General features: G+C 43.6%; 1 protein-coding gene across 10 annotated transcripts in view; it reads right to left on the reverse strand.

Annotated features, from left to right (window-relative positions):
* Dlgap1 (DLG associated protein 1) overlaps positions 1–24748 on the reverse strand; it is a 1065856-nt gene that overhangs the window by 117227 nt on the left and 923881 nt on the right. For 6 of the 10 annotated variants that reach the window (XM_029564283.1, XM_008834624.3, XM_008834626.2 and 3 more), the window contains one exon: positions 8562–8591. The exons of the other annotated variants lie outside the window; for them this stretch is intronic. In XM_029564283.1, coding sequence (XP_029420143.1) covers positions 8562–8591 — 30 coding nt within the window. The remainder of the gene's footprint in view (positions 1–8561; positions 8592–24748) is intronic. 10 annotated transcript variants of the gene reach the window in all.

Genomic DNA, 24748 nt, shown 5'->3' on the forward strand with positions numbered 1-24748 from the left:
ATCAATCAATCAATCAATCAATCAATGTACCTTTTTTTTTTGAGCTATAGTTTCAGTATGTAGTGCAAAGCTGGCCTTGAACTCACAATCTTCCTGCCTCTGCCTCTTGTGTACTGGGATCACAGGAGTGCTCCATCATACCTGGTTCTATAAAGTTCTTTTTTTATTTTCTTTTTCTAAAAAATAGGATCTCATGTAGTCCAGGCTAGCCTCAAACTCGCTATGTAACTGAGAATGACCGTGAACTTCTTATACTCCTGCCTCAGCCTCCTGAGTGTTGGGAATCACAGTGTGCCCTACCATGTCCAGTTATATATTTTACATATATTTGAATTGTATGTATACTGAACATGTACAGATTTATTTCTTTATTATGCTCTAAACAATGTAGCATAATAGTCATTTATAAAGCACTTACTTTGTATCGGGTATTATAACTCACCTCTAGATTTCAAGGACATTGGTAGTATATTGTAGGATGTGTGTAGAGATTTAGTATCTGGAGATTCAAGTATCTATGTGGGTCTCCAGGACAGGCCTCCTGCTTCTGGGGACATTGGTGTTTATTCATTTATATTTTTATTATCTATTTATTTTAGTGATGGGAATCAAGCCAAGAATACTAGGCCAGTGTTCTACCACTGAGCTACACTCCCAGCCTCTGAGATTACTCTTTAGTGAGAAAATTTTACCGAAAGTATAATGACATGTTTCTGTAAAAATACACTTGAAAATAACTCATTTGTTTAGTTGGGCATTCCAGCTTGCAGCCACCCTGAGATGCAGGAGGTCTGAGTTCCTTTGCAGAAACAAGTTTCTTGAGTCTTGTTTTCATTTTCTATACTACGTTGTTTCATAACCCTCACGCTGCCTCCTGTCACTCTGGTGGAAGGGAGGAGGGATGGCTTCTTGGGCGCAGCCCTCCTCTACCTCTGTCAGCTTTCTGGTTTGAAGGTCTGTAAAGACGTTTTGATTTCCAGTCCTAAAAAGGTTGAAACTCATTCTCAAGTTCCCACCATGTCAGTCCTTCGGTTTTCTATCTGGTAATGGGTTTAATACAGTCTACCCTGACACAGTCTACCCTTCTCTCAAGAAGTTGACACAATGCTAACAGCAGAACTCATCCATGGGGAGAATGATAGCACTGTATTTGTTCATAATCTGTGGACTGATTGACTGATGAAGGTACTGGGAATTGAAACCAGAGCCTATCAAATGCTAGGCAAGGATTCTGGCTTTGAGTTACATCCTCAACCTTTTTTTACATTTTTTAATTAAAAGATATTACTTTAATATGTATGAGTATTTTGCTTGCACATATGTAACTGCACCCATGTTGTGCAATGCCTACAGAGGTCAGAAGAAGGCATTGATTGGAGCCCCTGGAACTGGAGCGGTGGACAGTTGTTAGCCATCATGTGGGTGCTGGGAACCAAACCTGGGTCCTCCACAAGAGCAGTCAGTGTTCTTAACCAATGAGCCATCTCTCTAGCCCCCACATTTTTATTTTGAGATAGGGTCTCACTAATTCGCCTAGGCTAGCCTTGAACTTTCAATCCTTCCAAGTAGCTCAGGTTATAGGTATATGCTGCCAGGATCATTTTTTCAAAGATTATTATTTAATTTTGTGTGTATTAGTATTTGCCTGCATACCACATGCATGCTTGGTGCCCATGGAGGGCAGAAGAGGAGGTCAGATCCTCTCGAGTTGGAGTTACACATGTTTGTGAGTTGCCTGACATATGAAACAAATTCAGGTTCTTTTTAAAGAGCAGGAAATGTTCTTAACTGCTGAGCCATCTCTTCAGCTCCAGGCCCATGGTTTTAAAATGTTAAATTCATTTGGGAGATTTCTGAATTCACTGCATATCATGTTATAAAAAACATAATTTCTTTTAAAAAATATTTTATTATTTTTATTTTATGTGTATGAATGTATTGCCTGCAAGTATATAAGTGCACCCATGTCGTGCAAAGCCTGTGGAAGCCAGAAGAGGGCATCAGATCCCCTGGAACTGGAGTTACAGATGGTTGCTAGCCACCATGTGGGTACTGGGAATTGAACCCAGGCCCTCTGGAAGAATAGTAAGTGTTCTTAACTGCTGAGTCATTTCTCCAGCCACAGAAAACACAATTTCTTAAGCAAAGTAAATGAATGTCTTGGTTTTCAACAAGTATATGAGTTGAAGGTCAGAGTTCCATACTGGGAAGGCAGCTCTGGATTTTAAGGACATATGATAGGATGTGCCCTGTATGTCCTAGGCAAGAGCTCTGCATCCCCAACTCTATTTTTAAAAATCTACATTTATTTATTTTTTATTTGTGTATATGTGTGTGTTTGGGGGGAGGTGCACACATGCCACAGAGTACATGTTGTGGTCAGAGGATAACTACTATGTGGGTCCCAGGGATTGAACTCAGGCTTGGCAGCAAGTACATTTTACTCACTGAGCTGTCTTGCTGGCCCTATTTTTACTATTCTTGAGGTTTCTTTCCATTTAGTGGGCCAGAGTCCATGGACCTGCAGAAAGCATCATCTTGGATATGACAGTCCAAAGTCCACTGCTCTGGTGGGAATTGTGACTCATCTGCCATTGCTGTGGAACAATACGGTATTTAACTTAAAAGTGAGAAGGAAAAAAAAGCAAAGACTATCTGAGAACATCCCTATGCTCAGAGGAGGTTCTACTTGTGGAATCAAAGCTGCTCGTCCATGGAGACGCTTGCTCGAGGCTTAACTGTAAGCTCTCACAGCCTCACTCCAACAGTCTGACTAGAGAGAGCCCCCAACCCCAGTGGCCCCATGGGAGTTACATCAAAAGCAAGGGAGAGCTTGAACTGTTGTGTCTGATTTCTTCAGAGAGATTCATCTAGTCCTATTTTGAGAGTCATGGAACTTTCTTAAGGAGTCAAACTTTATCTGGGCTTTCAAAAGAATTTTCTGTCATTTTGGTGTTTGGGATTCTAACTCCAAAAGGCATCAAAAAAATCACCTTTTCGGGGTGTCTTATTACTGAACATACCTTGGCAATCAGCAGCAATGGTCTGGACCAGCTTGCCACTAGGGTCACCTCATCTTGTTCCTACAGGCTGCTGTCTCCCAGAATGCTCTACTTGCCTCACAAGTATGAATGCATGTTACCAGTTCTGTGATGTCTGGAAAAGAGCTGTGGGTTGGGGCCGGATTCTCCCTCCCTAGAAAAAGATAGCTATCTATGGGCTGTCAGAGAAAGTCTGGCTCAGGCTTGCTTCACTTCTTACCTGACCTGAGTTCACATGATTCCCTGGCAAGGCGAGTCTCCTCTTTCTACTTGTGAAAGTGTGTTCCCGCCTGCTCCAATGTCAAGAGAGATCCCTTTTTTTTTTTTGTTTATTATTTTTATTTGTACATGTGTATTGCCTGCATGTAGGTAAGTGCACCTGTGTTGTGCGATGCCCATGGAGGACAGAAGAGGCTCTCGGATCCTCTGGAGTTATAGACAGTTGTTAGCTGCCATGTGGTTGCTGGGATTTGAACTCAGTCTACTGCAAGAACAGCCAGTGTTCTTAACCACTGAGCCATCTCTCCAGCCCTTTTAAGAGGAATATTTGAAAGATTCTAATCTGGAATGTTTGCTATGGAAGTTTTTTCTTTCCCTATCATTGGTCCAACTTTTCCCCAAGTATGGATTCTGGGTTGTTTTCTCTTACCTCAATTTTTCTCAGTTTGGAACTATCTTTTTTCAATTTATTAATTTGTTTCTGGGCATGGTGGCACACACCTTTAATCCCAGCACTTGGGAGGCAGAGGCAGGCGAATCTCTGTGAGATCGAGGTCAATGTGGTCTACATTGTGAGGTTTAGGCAGGCTGGGACTAGAGACTCTGTGGGGGGGTATTATTTGGTTTTTGCATGCATGCAGCACTGACCACACTTGTGTGGAGATCAGAGGACATACAGGAGTCAGTTTTCTCCTTCTACTATGTGGGTCCCTGGGTCAAAGTCAGGGTGTCCGCTTGGCAGGAAGTCCCTTTACCCATTGAGCTCCTCTCTCTCTCTTTCTTTCTGTCTCTCTCAGTGTTGAAATTTAGCCTAGGGCCTTGTACATGCTAAGCAGGTGCTTCATCATTGAACTACATCCCTCGGTCTGAGTTTGACAATATCAATCTAGAATTAGAGGCAAGAATTCATCCACGTTCATGATAAAATTTTGCAATTTTTTTTTCAACTTAAATTCTTTTTTCCTGTTCAGTTATTTTTCTTCATTGCAAAATAATTAAAACATCGTAAAACATTGATGTATGTTTTAAGTGTATTTTTTTTTTTTTTTTGGTCTTTTTGAGACAGGGTCTCCTTGTAGCCCTAGCTGTCCTGGAACTCACTATGTAGACCAGGCTGGCCTCAAACTCACCAAGATCCGCCTGCCTCTGCCTCCCAAGTGCTGGGATTAAAGGCGTGAGCCACCACACCCGGCATTTAAGTGTATTTTTAAGGGCAACATTTCACTTTAAAGCTTACCATTGGTGTGATGAAAAACATTTTTCATTAAAAATTAATTAATTAATTAATTAATTACTTATTTGAGACAGGGTCTCTCTGTAGCCCCAGCTGGCCTGGAACTCGCTATTTAGGCTTCAAGCTCACATGTCTTTTAAATCTTTTTTCAGGTCAGGACAGAGTCAATGAGATGTCCTGATGGTCAGCGAACCAGATGGTCTTAATTGAATTCCCTCAGGTCTCCTACCACCATCTGCCCACATAACCATGCACTCCAGACCGATGTTCCAGCCTTTTGAGACCATCTCCCTCTTTGTTGATGTCCCTGTGCAGCAGGAAGAAGCTAAAGAAACACCACTGTCACCCCATATCATCAAAAAAAGGCTGGAATGTTAGGTTCCTGACAGCTCCTAAAATGGTGCACAGCTTGCAATAGTCTAAAACAGTGGGTCCGAATTTAGGCCCAGGCAAGTCCCGCTGCTTCCTGGGGGACCAATCGATCCTGAGCTGAACTGCCTAGCCTACGTCATGGAGAGTTACTCAACCACCTTACTGCCTATGAAAGACCTCTGACTTCTCCTGCTGCTGCTGTTTCTTTGCTTCCCTAGAGGCAGCCCAGCAGCCTGATAACTCTCAAATAAACTGCTGCCCCCCAAATTATATTTATTTATTTATTTATTTATTTATTTATTTATTTATTTATTTATTTATTTATTTATTTGAGACAGGGTCTCTCTGTAGCCCCAGCTGGCCTGGAACTCACTTTTTAGACCAGATTGGCCTTGAACTCACAAAGATCCGTCTGCCTCTGCCTCTTAAGTGCTGGGATTAAAGGCGTGCACCACCATGCCCGGTGCTTATTTTTGTTTTATGTGTATGCGTGTTATGTCTACATGTGCGTTAGTGCACCTGTGTCATGCAGTGCCAGGGGAAGACAGAAGAGGGTCTCAGATCCCCTGGAACTGGAGTTATGGATGGTTGTTAGCTGTCATGTGGGTGCTGGGATTTGAACCGGGTCTTTTGCAAGAAGAGCTAGTGCTCTCAATTGCTGAGCCACCTGCCTAGCGCCCCCAAATATTTTTTTTTTATGTTCACATGAAGCTACAAAATTCTGAAGGAGACACAGTGTTTTAGAAAAAGGGAAAAGACTAAATTGTATGACAGAGTTCTTGGTAGGGAAAAGCACCTAGAGATGCTCTAGATTTCTTTCTCAAAGCTGTCTTTCTTTTTTCTTTCAGTGCTGTGAACTGAGGGCCTCATGCATTCTAAGCATGCACTCTACCAATAAGCTACAACTCCAGCCCCTCCCAGCTCTTTTCCTTAAGAATAAAAGAAATAGAGGACCTATTTAAAATTTTAAAGCTGTTCAGAGTTTCTAGGACAATCTAGAGGAGTCTTTTTTTTTTTTTTGTGTGTGGTATTTTTGAGACAGGGTCTCCTTCAGCCCCAGGTGGCCTAGAACTCGCTATGTAGACCAGGCTGGCCTTGAACTCACAGAAATCTGCCTGTCTCTGCCTCCCGAGTGCTAGGATCAAAGTTGTGAGCCACCACATTTTTAAAGAAAAGGAAAGATATTTCATTTTTGACAGCAGGCCCCTTCCATGGATGTTTGTGCTCTGGCATGGGATGATGCTCTAAGAAGCGGCCTTGAGTTGTCTCACAGGTGGAAAACAGTAAGTACAGTAATGAACTGATCAATGGAACCTCTAATGTTCCATTTTTCAAGAGATTGTACTCTGACACACATTCCACTGAGCATGCTCATAAGAGCCTTGCATTCTAGATGCACAGAGAATGCATGCACTGAACACACTCCCCACCCCAACAACACATCCCAAACTGCCCCTGAACACATATATTCCAACATGGCTACAACACAGCATGCTTCCGAGCCTGCAAGCTTTTACAGCCCTCAGCCAACAAGCTGCCAAAAAGATGCTCAAGCAGCAGCTGACGTGGGCCTCCCCTCTAGCACCCTTGACCACTACAGAGAACTTCCTGTGACCCCAGGGATTCATGGGAGGGAGACAACATTTGCCAGATGTACCCTGGAAGCCATTTTGCTTTGTGCCCTCACTTTCCCTCACATCCTCATCTTTCTCTAAGAGAAAAAATCCTGTTTGGGCATTTCAGAAAGGTTACATACTACCTAGTAGTAACCTTTAGCAGAACAACTGTTTTTAAAGTACCTACAGTTCTCTTGGGTTTATGACTTCGTAAAAAAAGTTTTTATATCTTTTTGTTGTGTTGCCTTGAGACAGGGCCTCTCACTAAGAGGGAAGCTCACAGTTTTGGGGGGTGCCTGGCCACTGCACAATTTCATTTGCCTGTTCCCATCTCCTCGATTCTGGGAGTACATGCTCAGCTATGATTGGCTTCTTATCTGGGTTCTGGGGATTCAAACGCAGGTCCTCATGGTTGCAGAGCAAGGTTCCTACCCACTGAACCATCTCCCTATGTCTTTAGGCAGGGAGAGGATTAGCAAGCCTGTCAATAAAATGAAATTTTGACTTACAAGTTGAAAGAGAGGGAGCTTGAATTTCTGTTTGGCCTTGCAGAGGTCTGAAACGTACTTTGTGGAGGTGATTCATTTTTGTCCCACTCTGGGGCACTATTACTTGAACCTTTTTCCTATTCTTTTATTTTTATGGGGCTGGGGGGCTGAACCAGGGCATTGCACACACTAAGCACGTGCCCTGACACTGAGCTATGTCCCAGCCCTCCATGATTTTCCTTTAGTGCAGTGGTGTTCCTTCTGCCATGAATGTCAAAAGACTACCCTTAGGGTTTGTTTGGGAGGCTGTGATGGCACTAAAACTGCAAAGGGGAACAGAGGCCTTCACTCTGGGTTTGCTGGTCTCATGACTGGTTTGCTAAGCTCCTTTCTCATCTCCTAATCTTTAGATTCCAGTCCTCTGAATTCCTTGGCTCAAGTCCAGTCTCTTCCCTTCATGCCCCTCCCCACCTCCATGCATTCCCCGTTCATCAGGCCACAACAGAAAGCTGCAAAACTCACCTGAAACCCATTTCCTCCAAGCACACTCCCCTGACAGGATGAAGATATCTCTAGAGCATGACCAGCACACGCCACAACGAGCAGGAACTCACCCCAAAACGAACACGGAAACTCAAACTCACAAAAAGAGAAAATTGCATGTTCTCTACTTTTGAACTATTAAGCCCCTAGGAGGGTAAGGGCACTTTGTTTCGTTTTAGCTATTCATTGGTTTGGTGCTGGGGATGCAGCCCAGGGCTGTGTGTGTGCTATACAAGCTGGGGACCACTGAGCCACACCCCAGCCCCTTCTACTTTCTTTAAAGTCCTTTTCCTTTTCTTCTTAGCTTGCTGAATACAGAATGGAAGGGAATCTCTACTCACCAACTGGACAATGCAAAGTTGGTCTCCATAGCATCTTTTATTTATTTTTTGATTTATTTTATTTTATTGTATTTTTTGAGACAGGATCTCTTGTAGCCCAGGTTATTCTCAAATTCACCACATAGCCAAGGATGACTTTGAACTCCTGATCCTCCTGCTTCCACTTCCCAAATGCTGGGATTACAGTGTAGGCAACAACACTGGGCATTCCCTACAGCATCCTGTGGTAGATGGAATGCCCAGGAGGAACTGGCTGTCAGACTGATAAGTGCCTTATTAGCTAGGAAGCCTGAATGACTCTTCATGCCCACACACTTCCTGATCTAACATGTCCACTGTGTGGGCATGAAGGAGCAAGGCTTTACTAGACAAGGCCTTGTTGAAAGCACCAGGGCCACAGGCTCCTGACAGGCCTCCATATCCATACAGGCTCTCTGATGAGCCCTGGATTTGAGGCAATCACACGAGAAAATACAGACAGACACGTGCTCTCATGCCATCCTTGCAGGACTGAGCTAAGGCCATGGTGGATGGCAGAGAGACTTGTGGCATACAGGACCAGGACGAGGAGAAACAGAGACAAGATGGCGACAGCTGGCAACTGGAACATGGCGCCAAACACCACTGCCACAGAAGCCTGCTAGCTACGGCCACGCTGTGCGGCCTTGAAGCAAAACAGTATCGATTTTGTGGTTGTCAAAACGTACCTTCAACAGCAGAACTCAGTTTTATGACACCTTGAATAAAAACAAAAAATGGCAGTTATATAATTGACCCGGGTTACCTTTTTTCCATTTTTATATACCACATGCATACTTCAGAGCTGGATATTTTTTAGTTGTTGGCATTTTGAGAAATGAACTATACAAACTACTCCAAGAATGAAACACACATGGTATCAGTACTTAAGTTTCATCCTGGGGATCATTTTACACATGTCAGGACAGAGCTTGTGTCAGAATATATAACAAGAGATGGTTGCAAACCAAGGTATATCTTTCAACTTCCTCCCTGAGCTGGGTGGGTTAGAAGGCATTTTCTTGGTCTTTAGGTTCAACTTTTGGCTCTACAGGTGAGGCGTGAATTGCCTACTTGAGCACGTCAAGGTCTTCATGGAGAAAGTAGATATTGCCTGTGACTGGGCATCCATGTGTTTTTCAGAGAATTTAAAGATGAAGATGGTAAACTAGGCTAAATTAGACCTGGTTCAATAATTTGATGTAAAAAGTAATTCTTGTAAGTTGTGGTTATAGATAAATAATATTCTCCAATTTCTTTCTTTGTGTGTATGATATGTTTGTGAGTTCCTGTGTATGAGTGCAGGTGCGTATGTGTGGAGGTCAGGACCACAGCGTTGGCTGCTGGTTCCTGTCTTCCGTCTTAGACAGGGTCTCTTGTTGTTTGGTGCTGTGTATGCCAGGCTAGCTGGCCTGTGGCCTTCTAGGAATTCTCCTGTGCTGCCTCCCATATTGCCACCAGAGCTCTGGGATTACAGACACATACTCCTGTATCCAGCTTTTCATGGACTGTGGGGATTTGAACTCGGACCTTCATGTATGCTTCTATTTCCCCACTGGGCCATCTCTCCAGGCCATATTCTCCAATTTCTATGCCAAAGATGTCCATGTTCCTTTAGGCAGAGCAAAAATGTCTAAAGTTTTATTTGGTTGAAGATCTGATTCTCTTTCACACTGGAAGGATTTCCTAATTTAAATGGAAACAAAACCATTTTCATTACCATGAAACCCAGCTGATATTGGCAAACATGCATACTTCTTTTAACAGGTTATGTTCACAGAGAAGCCTACTTGTTTTCCATTATGAATTTGTGGAAAAGTTGCTTTTAAGTTAGTTAACTCCATTTTTTTTTTTTTTTTTCTTGTAGAACTGTGAGTGGCTGGTTAATATTTAACAAGGAACATTCTGGTGAGAAAGTGTGTACCTGTATGTACTTGTGTTTATTATAAATATTGCTGATATAGCTGAACATGATGGCACATGCCTTTGATCCCAGCACTGGGGAGGCAGAGGCAGGTGAATCTCTGTGAGATGGAGGTCAACCTGGTCTACATAGTGGGTTCTAAGCCAGTCAAAACAAAACAGAACCAAATCAAACCAAAACCAAATTTCCCCAAAAACCATATACCCCAAAATTGCTGATGGTATGTAGTACATGATTTATAAATAATAATGAAATGCACAGTGCTCTTTAAGGCAAGTTCCATCTAGAAATGGATTTTTTTTTTTTTTTGGTCTTTTTTTTTGGTCTTTGGTCTTTTTGAGACAGGGTCTCCCTGTAGCCTCAGCTGGGCGGGCCTTGAACTCACAGAGATCCGCCTGCCTCTGCCTCCTGAATGCTGGGATTAAAGGCATGCGCCACCACGCCCGGCTTTAGAAATGGATTTTAAAAAAATTTTATTTATTATTTTTATCTTATGTATATGTGTGTATGTATATGCGTGTATTATTTTTATTTTATGTATATGCATGTAGGTCAGTGCACCCATGTTGTGCAATGCCCGTGGAGGTCAGAAGAGGTTGTTGGATCCCCTGGGACTGGAGTTATGGACAGTTGTTAGCTGCCATGTGGGTGCTGGGATCAGAACCCAGGTCTTGTGCAAGAACAACCAGTGTTCTTAACTGATGAGCCACCTCTCCAGCCCCCTAGAAATGAATTCTTTTTATCAGTATCAGTAGCCAGCAAATCAAACAACAATTGCCAAAAATCATACCTTGATTTATATATCAACCTGACTTTTCCCAATTTTTTTTTGTCATTATATCTTTTTATATCATCTTAACCTACTCCTTGCCTTCATGAAACCATTTTTATTCAACAAAAACCTCATTCAGTTTTAATAACCATGTAAGCACCAGCACCATAGACCCCTCACTGGATATAGGGCTGGGAAGAGGCATGCAGCAACCACATACACAGGCCCAGTCGGGGTAAATGACCCCAGGAGCAGGTGCTAAAAGTTGTGATTAGAAATTCCAGGATTTTAGCAATCTGTGACCATCGTTCATGCAGTACTAGGGATTGAATGAAGTACATTGTCTAGCAGGGGGTGTAGCTCAGTAGCCAAGCACTTGACCAGCATGCCTGACTTCAGCTTGCAGAGCTGTACCACCAGTCATACATTTATTTTTAATATAAACACTAACTGCAAGTTTATATCATCTAAATGATAACAGTGAGTTCACAAACTCCCTGGAAATGGAAGAACTTAAGGACTGGTGTTTGTAAGTTGTGATGAACCAGATTTTAGGCCCAGCCACCAAAAATGACATTTTCTCCACTTAGGCTCAGTGAAGAAAATCTTGGAATAGTTTGCAGAAATTTAACCAGATAACTAATGTGAGTAGTTTAACATTTACTATTTTGACACCAAAGCCCAAAACCTCTCAAGTCTGTCACATGCAAGAAATGGCCTAATGTACTCATTATCTTGGAAGTAACAGTCATTAACAAATAAGAACACACACTAAGTGGATGTGATCCCTTTTTTAGTCAGACAATTAAACAAAGAGGAAAGTCAGGAATGAGCAACAGACATACTAAATAATGGTCTGCCATATTCAAACAATAGGATCTCTATGTAGGTTAGAGAATTGATTTTTTCCAGTCATATTTGTTTTTTAAAAATATTTATTATTCTTGAGTTGGTGCATTATGTGTGACTGCGAGCTTGTTTGTGTGACAGACACAGTGCACATGTGCAGGTCAGAGGACAACTTTGTAGAGCTGGTTCCCTCCGTCCACCTTTATGTGGGTTCCATGGATAAAACTCATGTTAGTTAGTTTGCATGGCAAGGGTCTTTACTTGATGCACATCTTGCCAGCTCTGCAGCCTAATTCCTTTTTGTGCATAATCATGGTGTCAAGCAAATGTCACTCAAATGAACATGGTGTGCACTGATAGTGTGGAGAGACAGGCGCTATGCAAGGACATCTAAATACATTTTTTCTAGGAAGCGGGATGCTCTTGGAGGGAAATACAATAATGTGCTTAATGAGTTAGTGGAAGAAAAAGTAAGTTTAAAAGCAAACAGTAGGCTGATTTTAGAACTCTTAATTATAAACATTATTGGAATAGAAGCATTACTGATTCATTAGTGGATATTTATATTTTAAACAACAAATTAAACTTTTCTATTAGGTAGACCTTTATATATTAAAAAGTAACTATGTGATAGTGAAAACCAAAAGTAGCTAAAGCTAGTTATCAACTAATATATTAAATGTTTTATTTATTATTTTTTCATTTAAAAATATTTTTATTTAATGTGTATGAGTGTATTGCCCACATGTGTGTAAGTGCAACCATGTTGTACGATGCCCACAGAGGTCAGAAGAGGGCATCAGATCCCCTGAAACTGGAGTTACTGACAGTTGTTAGCCATCATGTGGGTGCTGGGAATCAAACCCAAGTCCTCTGCAAGAGCAACCAGTGCTCTTAACTGCTGAGCCATCTCTCCAGTTCCTATACATAGTTTTTGAGCTAAATGTTTTGCTTATTCAGTTCTTGCATTTGAAGTACTCTTTGATGACATCCATGGCCTATGATTCTTTGCTGTAATCCTTAACCACTACACAATTACATCCAAACACGTTACACGACTGTCCCTCTCGATCATTTGTGCAGAGGCCTACCCATTCCCCTAGCTTCTTCTTGTCAGCCTTAATTAGGTTGATTTGGTGCTCAGCACAAAGGCCTTCCACAAACTTGACATACATAGGCTCACCACAACTGGATGCAGACATACAGAGATGGGCTTGACACTTGTCTAAGGCTTAGGCAGTTTTGCGAATTCCTCATGCTAGGCCTTGGTGGATAAGGGCTGTCTTCAGCACCTTGTGTAAAGCAGTGTTAACATCCTTTACACCTCTGGCAGCAAGGCCTCCCTCTGTCCTGGTGGTGGATTACACCCAAGCCTCCACCTCCACATGATTCAGTGGCAGCAGGGCCAAAAAACCAGTTACACAACTAGTATTAGTATTATATATATGATTACAGAATGATAGGAAAATGTATCTTTTATCTTAAAGTGTGAATATTTTAAAAAAGCGGAATATTTAAGGGAGTGGTGGTGTTTAAAACTCACACAGTACTGCCAACCTTCCAGACACACATTAGACATTTGTGAACAGCTGACACTGACATTGCCTGGGAGTTAGGGTAAGCCACAGCCCATACATGGGCACATATACACAGAATGGATCCTACTGCTCCCCACCAAATTCTTCACAGGTTTGGAAAGGTTTAAAATATTAAAAACAAAAATAAAAGGTGAAAAGAAACTTCTGTTTTCCCCTAAACTGGATGTCTTCAATATAACTAAACTCCTAACTAGGGGGTGATTTGCATAGCCCACAATCACCCCTGGCTGGAGGGTGGGAGGAAGCACCAGCTAGATGTGGCTCTGCAGCAGTTGGCTAATTCTAGAACGATTTTGTCCTCTCCCACACTATCCCTTCCTTTGCTTGCTCTAGGTACTAGGAGTTGAACCTGGGCCTTGTACATCCAGGTCTATGCTCTGATACAGACCTATGACCTCAAACCTCTTTTTACTTTTGATGTTGAGCTTTATAAATTGACCAAGTTGGCCTTGAATTCACTTCATAGTTCAGGTGGACCTTGAACTTGAGATCCTCTAGCCTCAGCCTCCAGAATAGTCCAGATTATAGGCCTATTCCATGAGGACCAGCCTTCCTTTACCACTTTGAGTTTATCTATCTATCTATCTATCTATCTATCTATCTATCTATCTATCTATCTATCATCTATCTTTTTCTCTTTCTCTCTCTTTCTCTTCTTTCCCTCCCTCCCCCTCCCCCTCCCCACCCTTTTTCTTTTGTTCTTTCTTTTTGGTGCTGGGGATTAAATCCACGATGGTCCATATACTAAGCTTGTGCTTTACCACTGATCTACACCCTCATCCCTAATAATGAATTTCAACTAATCTAAAAGAATTCATATGAGATAGTCTGGTTAAATCATGCAAAAGTATAAGTGACTAAGTTCACTAAGATCCTTTAATGACATCTGCTTGATGTTGAAATATGGAGCCAATGTCTAACAGCAAGGCTCTCTGTATGATACATTCCTACCCATTTCCCCACTTCTGATTCCTCCCACATGACTGTCTCCTTACTCTCAGCCTTCCCTCAGTGCTTTGCAATGCTACCTGCTTTCTGCCTCCAGGTAGTCTGCTTGCTGCTCCCTCTGAGCTGTGCCCTCTTCCTACAGCTGTTTCTCTTCATTCAGAGTCTGTGTGACTGCCTTTAAAGCGGCTCAGAACTGACTCTCCACTGTGAGTGGAGCTCCTCTGTGAAATGCTCTCTGATTCCTTGTGCGGTTCCTGGTTTACACTCTCTTCCTCAGTCAGACATCAGGGCAGTGAGAGGAAGGTCTGTCTGCCTCATTTCTTCCTGTAACTGCTTGCTCAGTGGAGTTCCTGATGACGAGCACACAGTAAAGACCTTACATGTTTTTAAACTTTATTTTTTAAGACAGAATCTCACATAGCTCAGTCTGGCCTTGGACTGGGTAAGTAGCTGAGGATGCCCTTGAACTTCTGCTCCCTCTGCCATTTCCTGAGTACTGGGATTACAGGCATGCACCACCTTGCCTGGCTAGTCAATAGTTATTGAATGAACTTATCGAATGATTATTGCCAAGTTTCCACGGGGAGAAGTACCTCAGTTCTAGTGAGCGTATTTCCAATATATTAATTGTGAATAGTACTGGGCAGGGCACTCAAATTTCATTACACTGACCACTGTCTATTTCTACTCAAAGGGTGATCTTTTGGGGGTTTGCGAGAGAAAGACTGAGTATGAAGACAATATATGTAGGTTTCAGAAAACATTTAGTTACTTCCGGATTTTAATATTAGCAAGGTCTCCAAGAAGTTTTATTGGCTACTTGTAGCAAGCTTATGCCCTAACTGGATGCCAAGAAATATTAGGTAATTAAGTGTGTGTCCAAATAGCTCTAGAATCTGTGGCTCTTTTCACTGCTATTATCCTGGGCTCAATAATTCCAGCAGTACTCCAGTACTCACAGGAGTACGTTTAATAAGGTGTAGATGGAGAAAGAACTCAAAGCAGCTGAGGACTCCTGAAGGCTGGGGTCACAGGTGTGTGCCACCATGCCTGGCTGGCTGGCGACACTTCAGTTTTTTTTTTTTTTTTTTAAATATTTTATTATTTTTATTTTATGTGTATGCATGTATTGCCTGCATGTAGGTAAGTGCGCCCGTGTCATGCAATGCTCTCGGAGGACAGAAGAGACGGTCGAATCTCCTGGAATTGGAGTTACAGACAGTTGTTAGCTGCCATGTGGGTGCTGGGATTTGAACCTGGGTCTTCTGCAAGAACTGTCAGTGTTCTTAACCTCTGAGCCATCTCTCCAGCCCTGACCCTTCAGTTTTTAATATCCTGCTCTTAATTAAATGTTGTACTGCAGCTGGTTTAGAGTTCTTCAATGATGTTTTGCTGTTCTTAAGACGAAGAGAAAAAGCCTTACTGTAAGCTGCAAAGCCTTTCAGGATGTCACTGATAGCAGAGTGAAAAACAGCTTTAAGTTCTTCAAGTTCTTTCATCCTTTTTCCCTGGAGAGGTGGGGACTCTGTCCCCACCTCATTGAACCTGCTCAAGCTCTGTGACTCCTCAGGATCAGAAGATGGAGGAAGTGATGATCTTCCTGCCTGGTGCCCAGCTTCCTCCAACAGGGTGCTCCTGCTTCCTGTCTCATGGGGGTCAAGCAGCACTGGGCATGCTCTGAGGAAGGGGCCCTGTGCAGACTGTGCGAGGAACATGAATGAAGCCAAGGCCTCAAGCAAGGCTGGGAGCGAGGCTTTAAGGCCTAGAGGAAACTGTTGGAGAAGCTTGGGAGGAAGGGCAAGAAATAGCCGCCAAGCAATCGCCGCTGGAGGCAGAAGTCCGTCCTTTTATGTAGTGGGAGGAAGGTCAGCAACATTATGCCTGAAGTAGCAGAAAAATAGACCTAACAAACGCAGGGTCTGGTTAGTTTATTGTGGCTGCGAGGACCAGGCCTGGGGCTTTGGGTGTACTAGGCAAGGACTCTCCCACTGAGTTATACATAAGCTCAGGGATTTTAGTAAGATTTCCAAATCAATGCTTAAAATGCTCCCTTCCCCACTTAAAGCTACCTATGATAATTTTCAGGCAAAGAAAGATGAATCAAAAAAGAACTCTTTCCACTATTAAGAAGTCATTGAGCTAGAACTTGTTGAATAAAAACATGAGCAAAATAAAAATAGAAAAATAAAAGATATTACATTTCAAAAAACAGCTGTTTATGACCCTTTTTACGAAATCAGAAATATTTAAGCATTTCTAAAACTGAGAAAAAGAAGACTCTTCAAGGTGTTCCACAGCACCCCAGCTCTACCCTGAGGAGAACTCTAGATGTGTTTTGTTTAGCAGAGTGAAGTCTAATACGATTCAGAGGAAGCCCACAGAGATTATAAGAGCAGGGCACTGGTGGCCATGGCATCTGCTTGGATGATGTGAATAGAGGAAGTTCAAAGTGCAGAGTCCTCACAGCCCCCAAACCTCTATGGGCAGGCTATAGACTGAGAAGATTGTTCAGCTCCAAGTATCATTTCCTATGGAAAATGGATAACTCAGAGGGTGCAACACGGGTCTGGAGAGTAGAGACAAGAGCTGCAGAGTCATTCCCAGGAAGGGGGACTGGAGCCCTCAGCTGAGGAACTCACAGCCTGTGGGTTCAGAACTGCTCTGGACCAGTGATTGTATGTGCCTCTTCTTCCATGTTGAGTGCAAGTGTTTGCTATAATTTGAATGTGAAATGTCTCCCCAATGCAATGTTCAGAGGCAGGATTCAGAGGAGGAGTGATTGGATCATGAGGCTACTAAGCTAATCAATGAATTGATGAATTCATTGATGAATTCATAACAGGACAGACTCCTGGAAGGGGGTGGATACTGTTAATGGTGAAGCCTAATTGGAGGAAGTGTGTCTCCCTATTGGCTAGTTCCTCCAATGGGTGGGGCCCTATGAAGGGTGGACTATGAAGGGGCTGCTGGGAGCCATTTTGGGATGGAAGCCATGAGCTCTGGATAGCCTGTGGTGTGGGGACGCTCAGCCAGCTGCTTAGCAGCTGAAGGACAGAATGGACTGACTCTTATGGACCTGGGGCGATTGCTGGCCCCGGAGGTGTGAGTGAATGCTAGCTGTGACTATGGGTGTAGCATGGTCTGATAAGGTGGGTTCTGAGTTGCACAATGGGGCTAGTCACTGGGTACTCATTCCTTTGTAAGTTAATAAACTCACATAAAATATATTATATGGTTTGTCTGCTAGCACAGGAGACCCAGAGGGAATTCGGGTGACAAAACTGGCATAGTCTGGCTGGATAAAGGAACTACAGTCTTGGCGATGTGGGTCTCAGAAAGCAGTGCTGTTCCCACTGCCCCTGTGGTGGGTCAGCTGGGCTCTGAGTCCCAAATCCAGGAGAGAAGCCAATCAAAACCCATATGCTTAATGGGGTTAGGGATAGTCATACAGGTTATACAATGGATCATAAAATCTGTGGCTAAAAAGAGGCCAGCCATGCAGAAGTGTGGGGCCACAGCTATGCTGTAAATGTGGGGATATGCTGTGGGTATGTGAAGATTTGTTAAATCTTTTACCTGCTCTGGACCCAAAGGGAGCACCCAGAGAGAGTGCAACCACTTTGCAGGATAAAAGATGTGCCCCAGGCAGGGAGAGCTGAAAAGGCTGAGCTGGCAGACCCAGCTGCAGAGCTGGAGAGAGAAAAGAGGCGGGACACTTTGGTGTAAGGTCCAAGGACTCAGAGGAAAAGATAGATAATAGTAAGAAGGAAAAAAAAGCTAACTGTGCTGTAGCTAGGAAATATTCCATGCTAGAACTGTTAAAACTAGGAAAAACTTACAAGCAAGCAAGCAGAGAGCCCCTGGCCACGTGGCTTGTGAGAGTATGGGACATGGGAGCAAATGATGTCAGTCTAAGTCCTTCAGAAGCTTCACAGCTGAGTTATATAACCACCCATCCATCCTTGCGATATAGGCTGTTCAACCCAGGCCAAGGCAGGGGGGAGCAGTCCTTATTGGTGTGGCTGGTTGAAGGCATGAAAGATACATGGTTGTCACCAAGGGAGACTAACATGATTAGCAGGGGCTGGAGGACTATAAAGGAGGGGCAGGCATTCCTGAGAGAACTAGGTATGAGAAAAGCAATATATGATGTCCAGTTCACTGGGCCAGATAGGACTGTCTTCACCAGAGATATGAAAGAAAGCTTAATTCAACTGGGACCTCGAGAATGATATGGAGCTTTAATGGCTTTACTGAGCCTTTTGATGGGACAAGATCTTTGTAAAGTGAGAGAGGCTTTGGCAAATCTAAATGATTCTGACCAACCTGTAAAATGTGTCTGTAAAATAACAGAACACCCTATAAGAGATATAAAAAAGACCAGACCAAAGAAATGATCCACTTGGGTTACTCGAAGCAAATGTGGCAAGACTTATGTCAAGCCCAAATCCCCAGAGAAAAAAAATTGATAGAAAACCAAATTTGTTACTAAGGCATTTCTGGAAGGCTTTAAAACCAGGAGAAGAGTTTACAAAGGACATTTGAAGGATAACAATTGTACAGGGGGTGGTTAAGAATCCCCAAAGATTAAATAAGATGCATTTCTCTTCTGATAAAGGCTATATTAGGGGTGGAATCAGGTTTTCCCACCAAGCTTTCCCCCAGCAACCTGATCTGGTCAATGGGACAATGACAGATGTGGCTACAGTCAGGAGGTAGACCCAGAGCCTGTCTTACTCAGGGAACCAACAAGTGCAGGGGGGACAGGAGAAGCCCCCTGCCTCCTTAGCCCAGCGAATGCCGGGTCAGGCAACTGGAGCCAACACCTGTAAGTGTATCAAGAATAAAAGAATACAAAAAGACTCCATGTAAAATCCCCCAAGTGCAAAATGACTCCAAAGGGATAAAAATGGTAAAGAACTAACCACATTAATGCCTCATATCCATGCTATGGTACCTAACAAGGATCTATGGAGAAAAAAGTTAATACAAATGAACAAAACCTTTCCATGCTTTGTGAGACCTTGTCTATGAGTGATTTAATATATAATGTTAACGTTCCTTCAAGTGTTTTACAGATGTGAAACCCATTTGAAAGATGCCTGAAGAAGCAAAGGCCAGCTATAGCTGTAAGATTCTTGGGAGTTTTCTGTAGGTTGGGTAAATGAGGATAGAGACTCCCAAGCTATACCACTGTTAAGAAAATCTACAGTACCAGGGGTAAGTTGCCCCCCTCTATGAGATGTTGGTCATCCCCTTGAGGTCCTCCTTGAGATCCTTAAGGTCCTCCAATTCACCAAGGCTATTGCCATTAATGTTCATTGTATACTAGAAAGGTTGGTAAGGCCATGTTGCTGAGGACATTGTATGTTGTGAGCACAGGAGAAGAAGAAGAGATGGAACTGAGACAAAGCCAAAAAACCCCCACAAAACTCCATGCCACTGGATGGATGACATTCATATTGATGCAGATGGTTGGGAAGAAAGGATCCCCTATAATTCTACTCAACGATGGACCCCGTGTGCTACACACTATGGACATGCCAAGCAATACCTGCAAGTGCCATAATGGCTTGACCAACACACGTACAACTGACAAATTTCTAATTGGATAAGGCCCACTCCTAGGGATAAAACACACATCTAGTGCTGTAGACCAGGGTAACGCCTTGCGTTGAGACAGGCTACAGGCCCTAGTGGAGAGGCCATCATGAATATATTGTTTAATGAGTATAGTACACCTACTGGGATATCGTCTAGGCATTTGTATTTACATTCATGTTTGTTTAAATGTGTCTACTTCCTTCCATTTGTCTTTATAGTAGACTAAACACCACTGAGATAGATCAGTGGCCATGGCCTAAAGACGACTAATGGGGAGGCCCAAGAAGCCACTATCTTGCCATGATACAAGAGAGATCTCCCTACATTTATCACCCCCTCCAAGGCTCAGGGACTTTAGCGGAAGATGGACAGGAAGATTGTAAGAGTGGAGGAAAGGGGTGGAGTGTCTCCCTATTGGCCAGTTCCTCCAATGGGTGGGGCTTGACACAGAGCATGGACTACAAAGGGCCTGCTGGGAACCATCTTGGGACAGAAGCCATGAGCCACAGGTAGAGTCGCGGGTAGCGCATGTGGTGTGGGGGATGCTCAGCTAGCCATTCAGCAGCTGAAGGACAGAATGTACTGACTCTTGTGGACCTGGGACAGTTGCTGGCCCTGGAGGTGTGAGCGAATGCTAGCTGTGACTATGGGTGTAGCACAGTCTGATACGTCAGGTTCTGAGTTGTGGTGTGGGGCTAGGCACTGGGTACTCATTCCTTTGTAAGTTAATAAACTCGCATAAAATATATGGTTTGTCTGATCGTGCAGGAGACCCAGAGGGAATTTGGGCTACAAGGTGAATTACTGGAGGTTTGTCTTAGGAGGGTATACCTTGTCCCCTAGCTCTTCCTCTGTCTGGCTTCTTCCCTGTTGCCAAGAGAGGAGCATCTTTGTACCATCATACGTCCTTACCACAATGCTCTATCTTAACACAAGTCCACTGTGTTGGAGGGTGGTGGTTTAGATGAGAATGTCCCTCATAGGCTCCAAGTATTTGAGTACTTGGCCCCAGTTGGTGGCACTGTCTGTGGAGGTTTAGGAGGTGTGGCCTTGCTAGAGGAAGCATGTCACTGGGGGTGAGCTTTCAGAACCCACAGCTCTGCCCCATTTCCAGTCAGGCTTTCTGTTTCCTGCAAGTGCTTGGAGATGTGAGCGCCCAGCTTTCTGCTCCGTCTGCCTCTGCCACCATGCCTTCCTGCCATGATGGACTTGTCCTCCTGGAATAATAAGCCAAATAAACTCTTTCTTTATTAGTTGCCCTGGTCATGGTGATTTATCACAGTAACAGAAAGTAACTAATGCATGGAGCCAGCTGACCATTAACTGACCTCTGTAACCTTGAGTCAAAGTAAATCTCCTTTAAGTCAATTTATATGTGATGAAATGCTGACTAGCATAGTGCTCAATGGATTTATCTCTCCCCATATCAGTGTATGATGGATATATGTGGATCAATATTGACAGTTGAGCCCACAATCCTGGCCATGGAAACCAAGGGGCCAGGCCCATGATTAATGCCATCCTTGAGCCTCTGGCCCAGGCCACCTGAGATGGTTAGTCTGGGTGTCAATTTGACTGGGCCATTTGGCCAAACATTATTTTGGGTGTATACCTGAGGGCATTTCATATAGACTGGATGAGATTTAACGTTTGAATCACTGACTGAGTAGAGCATATTGCCTACCCTAAGGTATGTGAGTCTCATCCAATCCACTGAAAACCTGAATAGAACCAAAAGGTGGACAGGGGGCACGGGGTGGGGGGGGGAGCGGTTTTTCTCCCTTCCTCCCTCCCTCCCTCTTTGCTTGGTCTCCTGCCTTCAACTTGGATTGGCACTCACACATTGCTCTCTGGTTATCAGGTCTTTGGACTCAGATTGGAACTATACTCCTGGATCTCCCTAATCAGTGAGCTGATTTTGGAGAACCCTAATTCCCTAGCTTCCAGATGGATATATAACAGATGAATCACCCACCCGAACCTTGCCAAAATCCTTCACACAAAATTGTATCCTATATTACTTTTCCAATGCTGTGGTAAAATAAATTTAGCTCATGGCTTCCGAGATTTTGGTTCATAGTTGCTTCCTCCTGTTGTTTAGGCCTGTGGTAGCATGGCACATCATAGTGAGCTACATGGTGGAGGTGGACTGTTTACCTCATAGCATCTGGAAAGAAGTGTGGTGTGTGTGTGTGTGTGTGTGTGTGTGTGTGTGTGTGTTGTGGGGAGGAGCAAAAGAGAGAGCTAGAGTCCCCAAATCTCCTTCAAGGGTAACTTACTTCCACTGATGTCATCTCCTAAAGATTTCCAGTGGTGCCACAAATTGAGCACGCCTCCAGTCAGGAGGCTCCAGGGCACATTCCAGGTTCAAACTACAGTGTGGAGTATGCTAAGAATGGTTGTTTTTAAGTTGCTCTGTGCTGGGGGCAGTAAGGTGGGCAGCAGCAGATCACTGAGCATCGCTGTAGCTGAACTTTGGCACCTGCCAAGGGCCCCTTTTAGCTTCAGCCTCACCACCCTTCCTGTTCCCTGAATATTTCAGCACTTGGCTCTCTTATCCTTCGTTGATCTTTTTATGCTGCTTGCTTTATGAGAATTTTCTCCAGGAGGTCTCCCTGACCCTCCTTTTTGGTTGCTTCCTTGTAGCAAAGTCTCCTATCAGCAGAGTCCTTTTCCTCTGGAGCAATTATCTTTGATGATCTAATTCATGCCAGTCTCCACCTCTAGACTGTAAACTCCATGAGAACAGAAATTGAGACTCCCTTTGATCACCATGAACTTCAGTAGAGTCTGGGCTTGGTAAGAGCCAAGTGGATGAATGAGACATTTGATGCCGCCGATAAGGACTCCACTCCAGCTTTAATAAATTACCACTGTTCTTACTTCTACACTGTGAAAATCTGGATTCCCAGCCACTGAAAGCAGGAAAGACAGTGTGATTTACTACTTGGCTACGGTCTGGGAGGGCAGCTGAACCTCAGAAGTCCCCTTTGAAACCCAGGGGAAGAGGTGCCCAGGCTGTCCCTGGGGATGTGCTTACTTGTGGCTTTAGCTTTCTGGAGTCCATACAAGTCAGTGGGTGTTCAAACTGCTTCAAGGACTTCTAGGTTGCAGTTTAGCCATCATATATTGCCAGATCAGGAGCTGTTTTCTACCTTTCATCTACAGCTAGTAGAAATAGCTGCTGTCTTGGGGCCAGGTAAATCTGGTACCTTCTGCAGGTACTGCTACCTAAATTGTTTTCATTCCCAATCTGTGTTCTTGGATGAAAATGGACCTACACTGATCCTGGAGATATGGAAAATAGTGGCTCTATTTGGAAATAGACTTCCTTATGTCTTTTCTGCCTCATTTAATAATTAGTCATTGTTTCTATTAGGCCTTTTATTTTTAAGACAGGGACTTACTATGTAGCTCTGGCTAGCCTGGAACTCACTATGCAGACCAGGTTGGCCTGAAACCCCCAGAGACCAGCCTGCCCCTGTCTCCCAAGTGCTGGGATTAAAGGTGTGCCCTCTGCAAGCTCAGGTCTCCATCAATGTCCTTGTAACTTCCATTTTATAATTTTAAAAGTATTTTCCTTTTATGAGTGACCATGGCCCAGGAACACAGATTCAGGTTACCTCAAATACCTTGTTCCAAATTGGTAACAGTTTCCTGAAGTTTTTATAGTTATAAAACAAAAAAAAAGCCACAATCAAGGTGTGTTTAAGTATATTGGTGAGACTATCTGTGCTGTAGGAAATAGGGGAATCTCTGCTGCAGGTCTCAGATGCTATCTGATGACTTTCCCAGCCTCTGGATTGGCAGAGGCTAGTGGCCTGTTAGTATATTCTGAAACAATTTACCTTTAGTCACAGGATGTTAGGTCGAGCACAGGTGGATAATGAATGCTAAAGATGCTAAAGATAGCCCAAGATAATTTGGCTCTGGATTTGCAACATTCCAACTCCTCCAAATCACAAAGTTCTAATCAGTCTTGCAGAAGAACACAGGTGAGGCCTTTTTCTGAGAACTTCAGTTCACATATACAAGCTCTGTACCACCGAGTCATGCCCCCAGCTAGGTTTGTGTTCTTTATTTCATTAAGTGGGTTTAGTAAGGCTACAGTTGATTTGTTACTCATGGACGTCTTGCTCTTTTAATAAACAGTAAATAAAAAAGTATTTATTGTTTTTATTTTATGTGTATGAGTGTTTTGCCTGCTGGTATGTAAGTGCACCACTTGCAAATGAAGAGGACGTCAGATCCCTTGAAACTGAAGTTACAGAAAGTTGTTAGCTACCATGTGGGTGCTGGGAATGGAACCCCTGTCCTCTGGAAAAGCGCCCAATGCTTGCTCTTAAGGCCTGAGCCATCTCCCCAGGCCAAGTCTTGCTCTTTTAAAGGAACAAACCTTACTGAGCCAGGGCTGCTGAGCACCCAGGCATATTCCACCTCCTCATAGTCTCAAGCTCTGAGACCATGTCCAGGAACATAGGATCTGTTCCTTCCCCAGCCCTCACAGGAGTGCACAATACCATATTTGTCCCTTTTGAACTTGTAACATTTCAAAGAGCGGGAACAGGAGGCAGATGTAGGCACACCTTTGATCTCTCATCCTTGTGGGTTAAGGGAGGGCAGACACCTGGCGGCTGTGAACTGGAAACAAAACTCAGGCCAGGACCTTCAACTAAGCCTCTGTGGTAGCTGCAGGCACAGCCACAGGGGCAGCTGGAGGCACTGAACCTGCAAGCTGGGACAGGGCTGGAGCCCTAACAACAGGGCTGGGGCCACCTGTGGGTGGCTAAGGACAGCCACTTCCTAGGCAGAGACCAGGAAAGATCCAGAGCTTGTAAGCAAACATAAAATGTCAATCTTCTGCAAATGACACAGCGAACATTCCTGCTGGGCAACGACAGTGCCCCTGAAAGGCAATTTTGATGGTGATCAAGGAAGTTTTAAGAGTTTGAGTTTTTTTTCCTTCCCTTCACGGAACTCTTTTTATTAAGGATTCCACCTTGGCAATAAAATGCTGCAAATGTTTAGTTTCTGAGTCTTCACAAGACGCTCTTGCCCCCTGGCGTCTATGTACTGTTATTACATCATTGCCTGTGAAACCCAGCAATGGCTCCGGTTTTAGCCAGATGGAGAAACCTGTCTGGGAACACAGGGCTGACAAACGTCGTTTTTTTGTTTGTT

This window comes from Nannospalax galili, unplaced genomic scaffold (assembly GCF_000622305.1).
Source record: "Nannospalax galili isolate Female #2095 unplaced genomic scaffold, S.galili_v1.0 scaffold155, whole genome shotgun sequence".
NCBI classification, from domain to species: Eukaryota; Metazoa; Chordata; class Mammalia; order Rodentia; family Spalacidae; genus Nannospalax; species Nannospalax galili.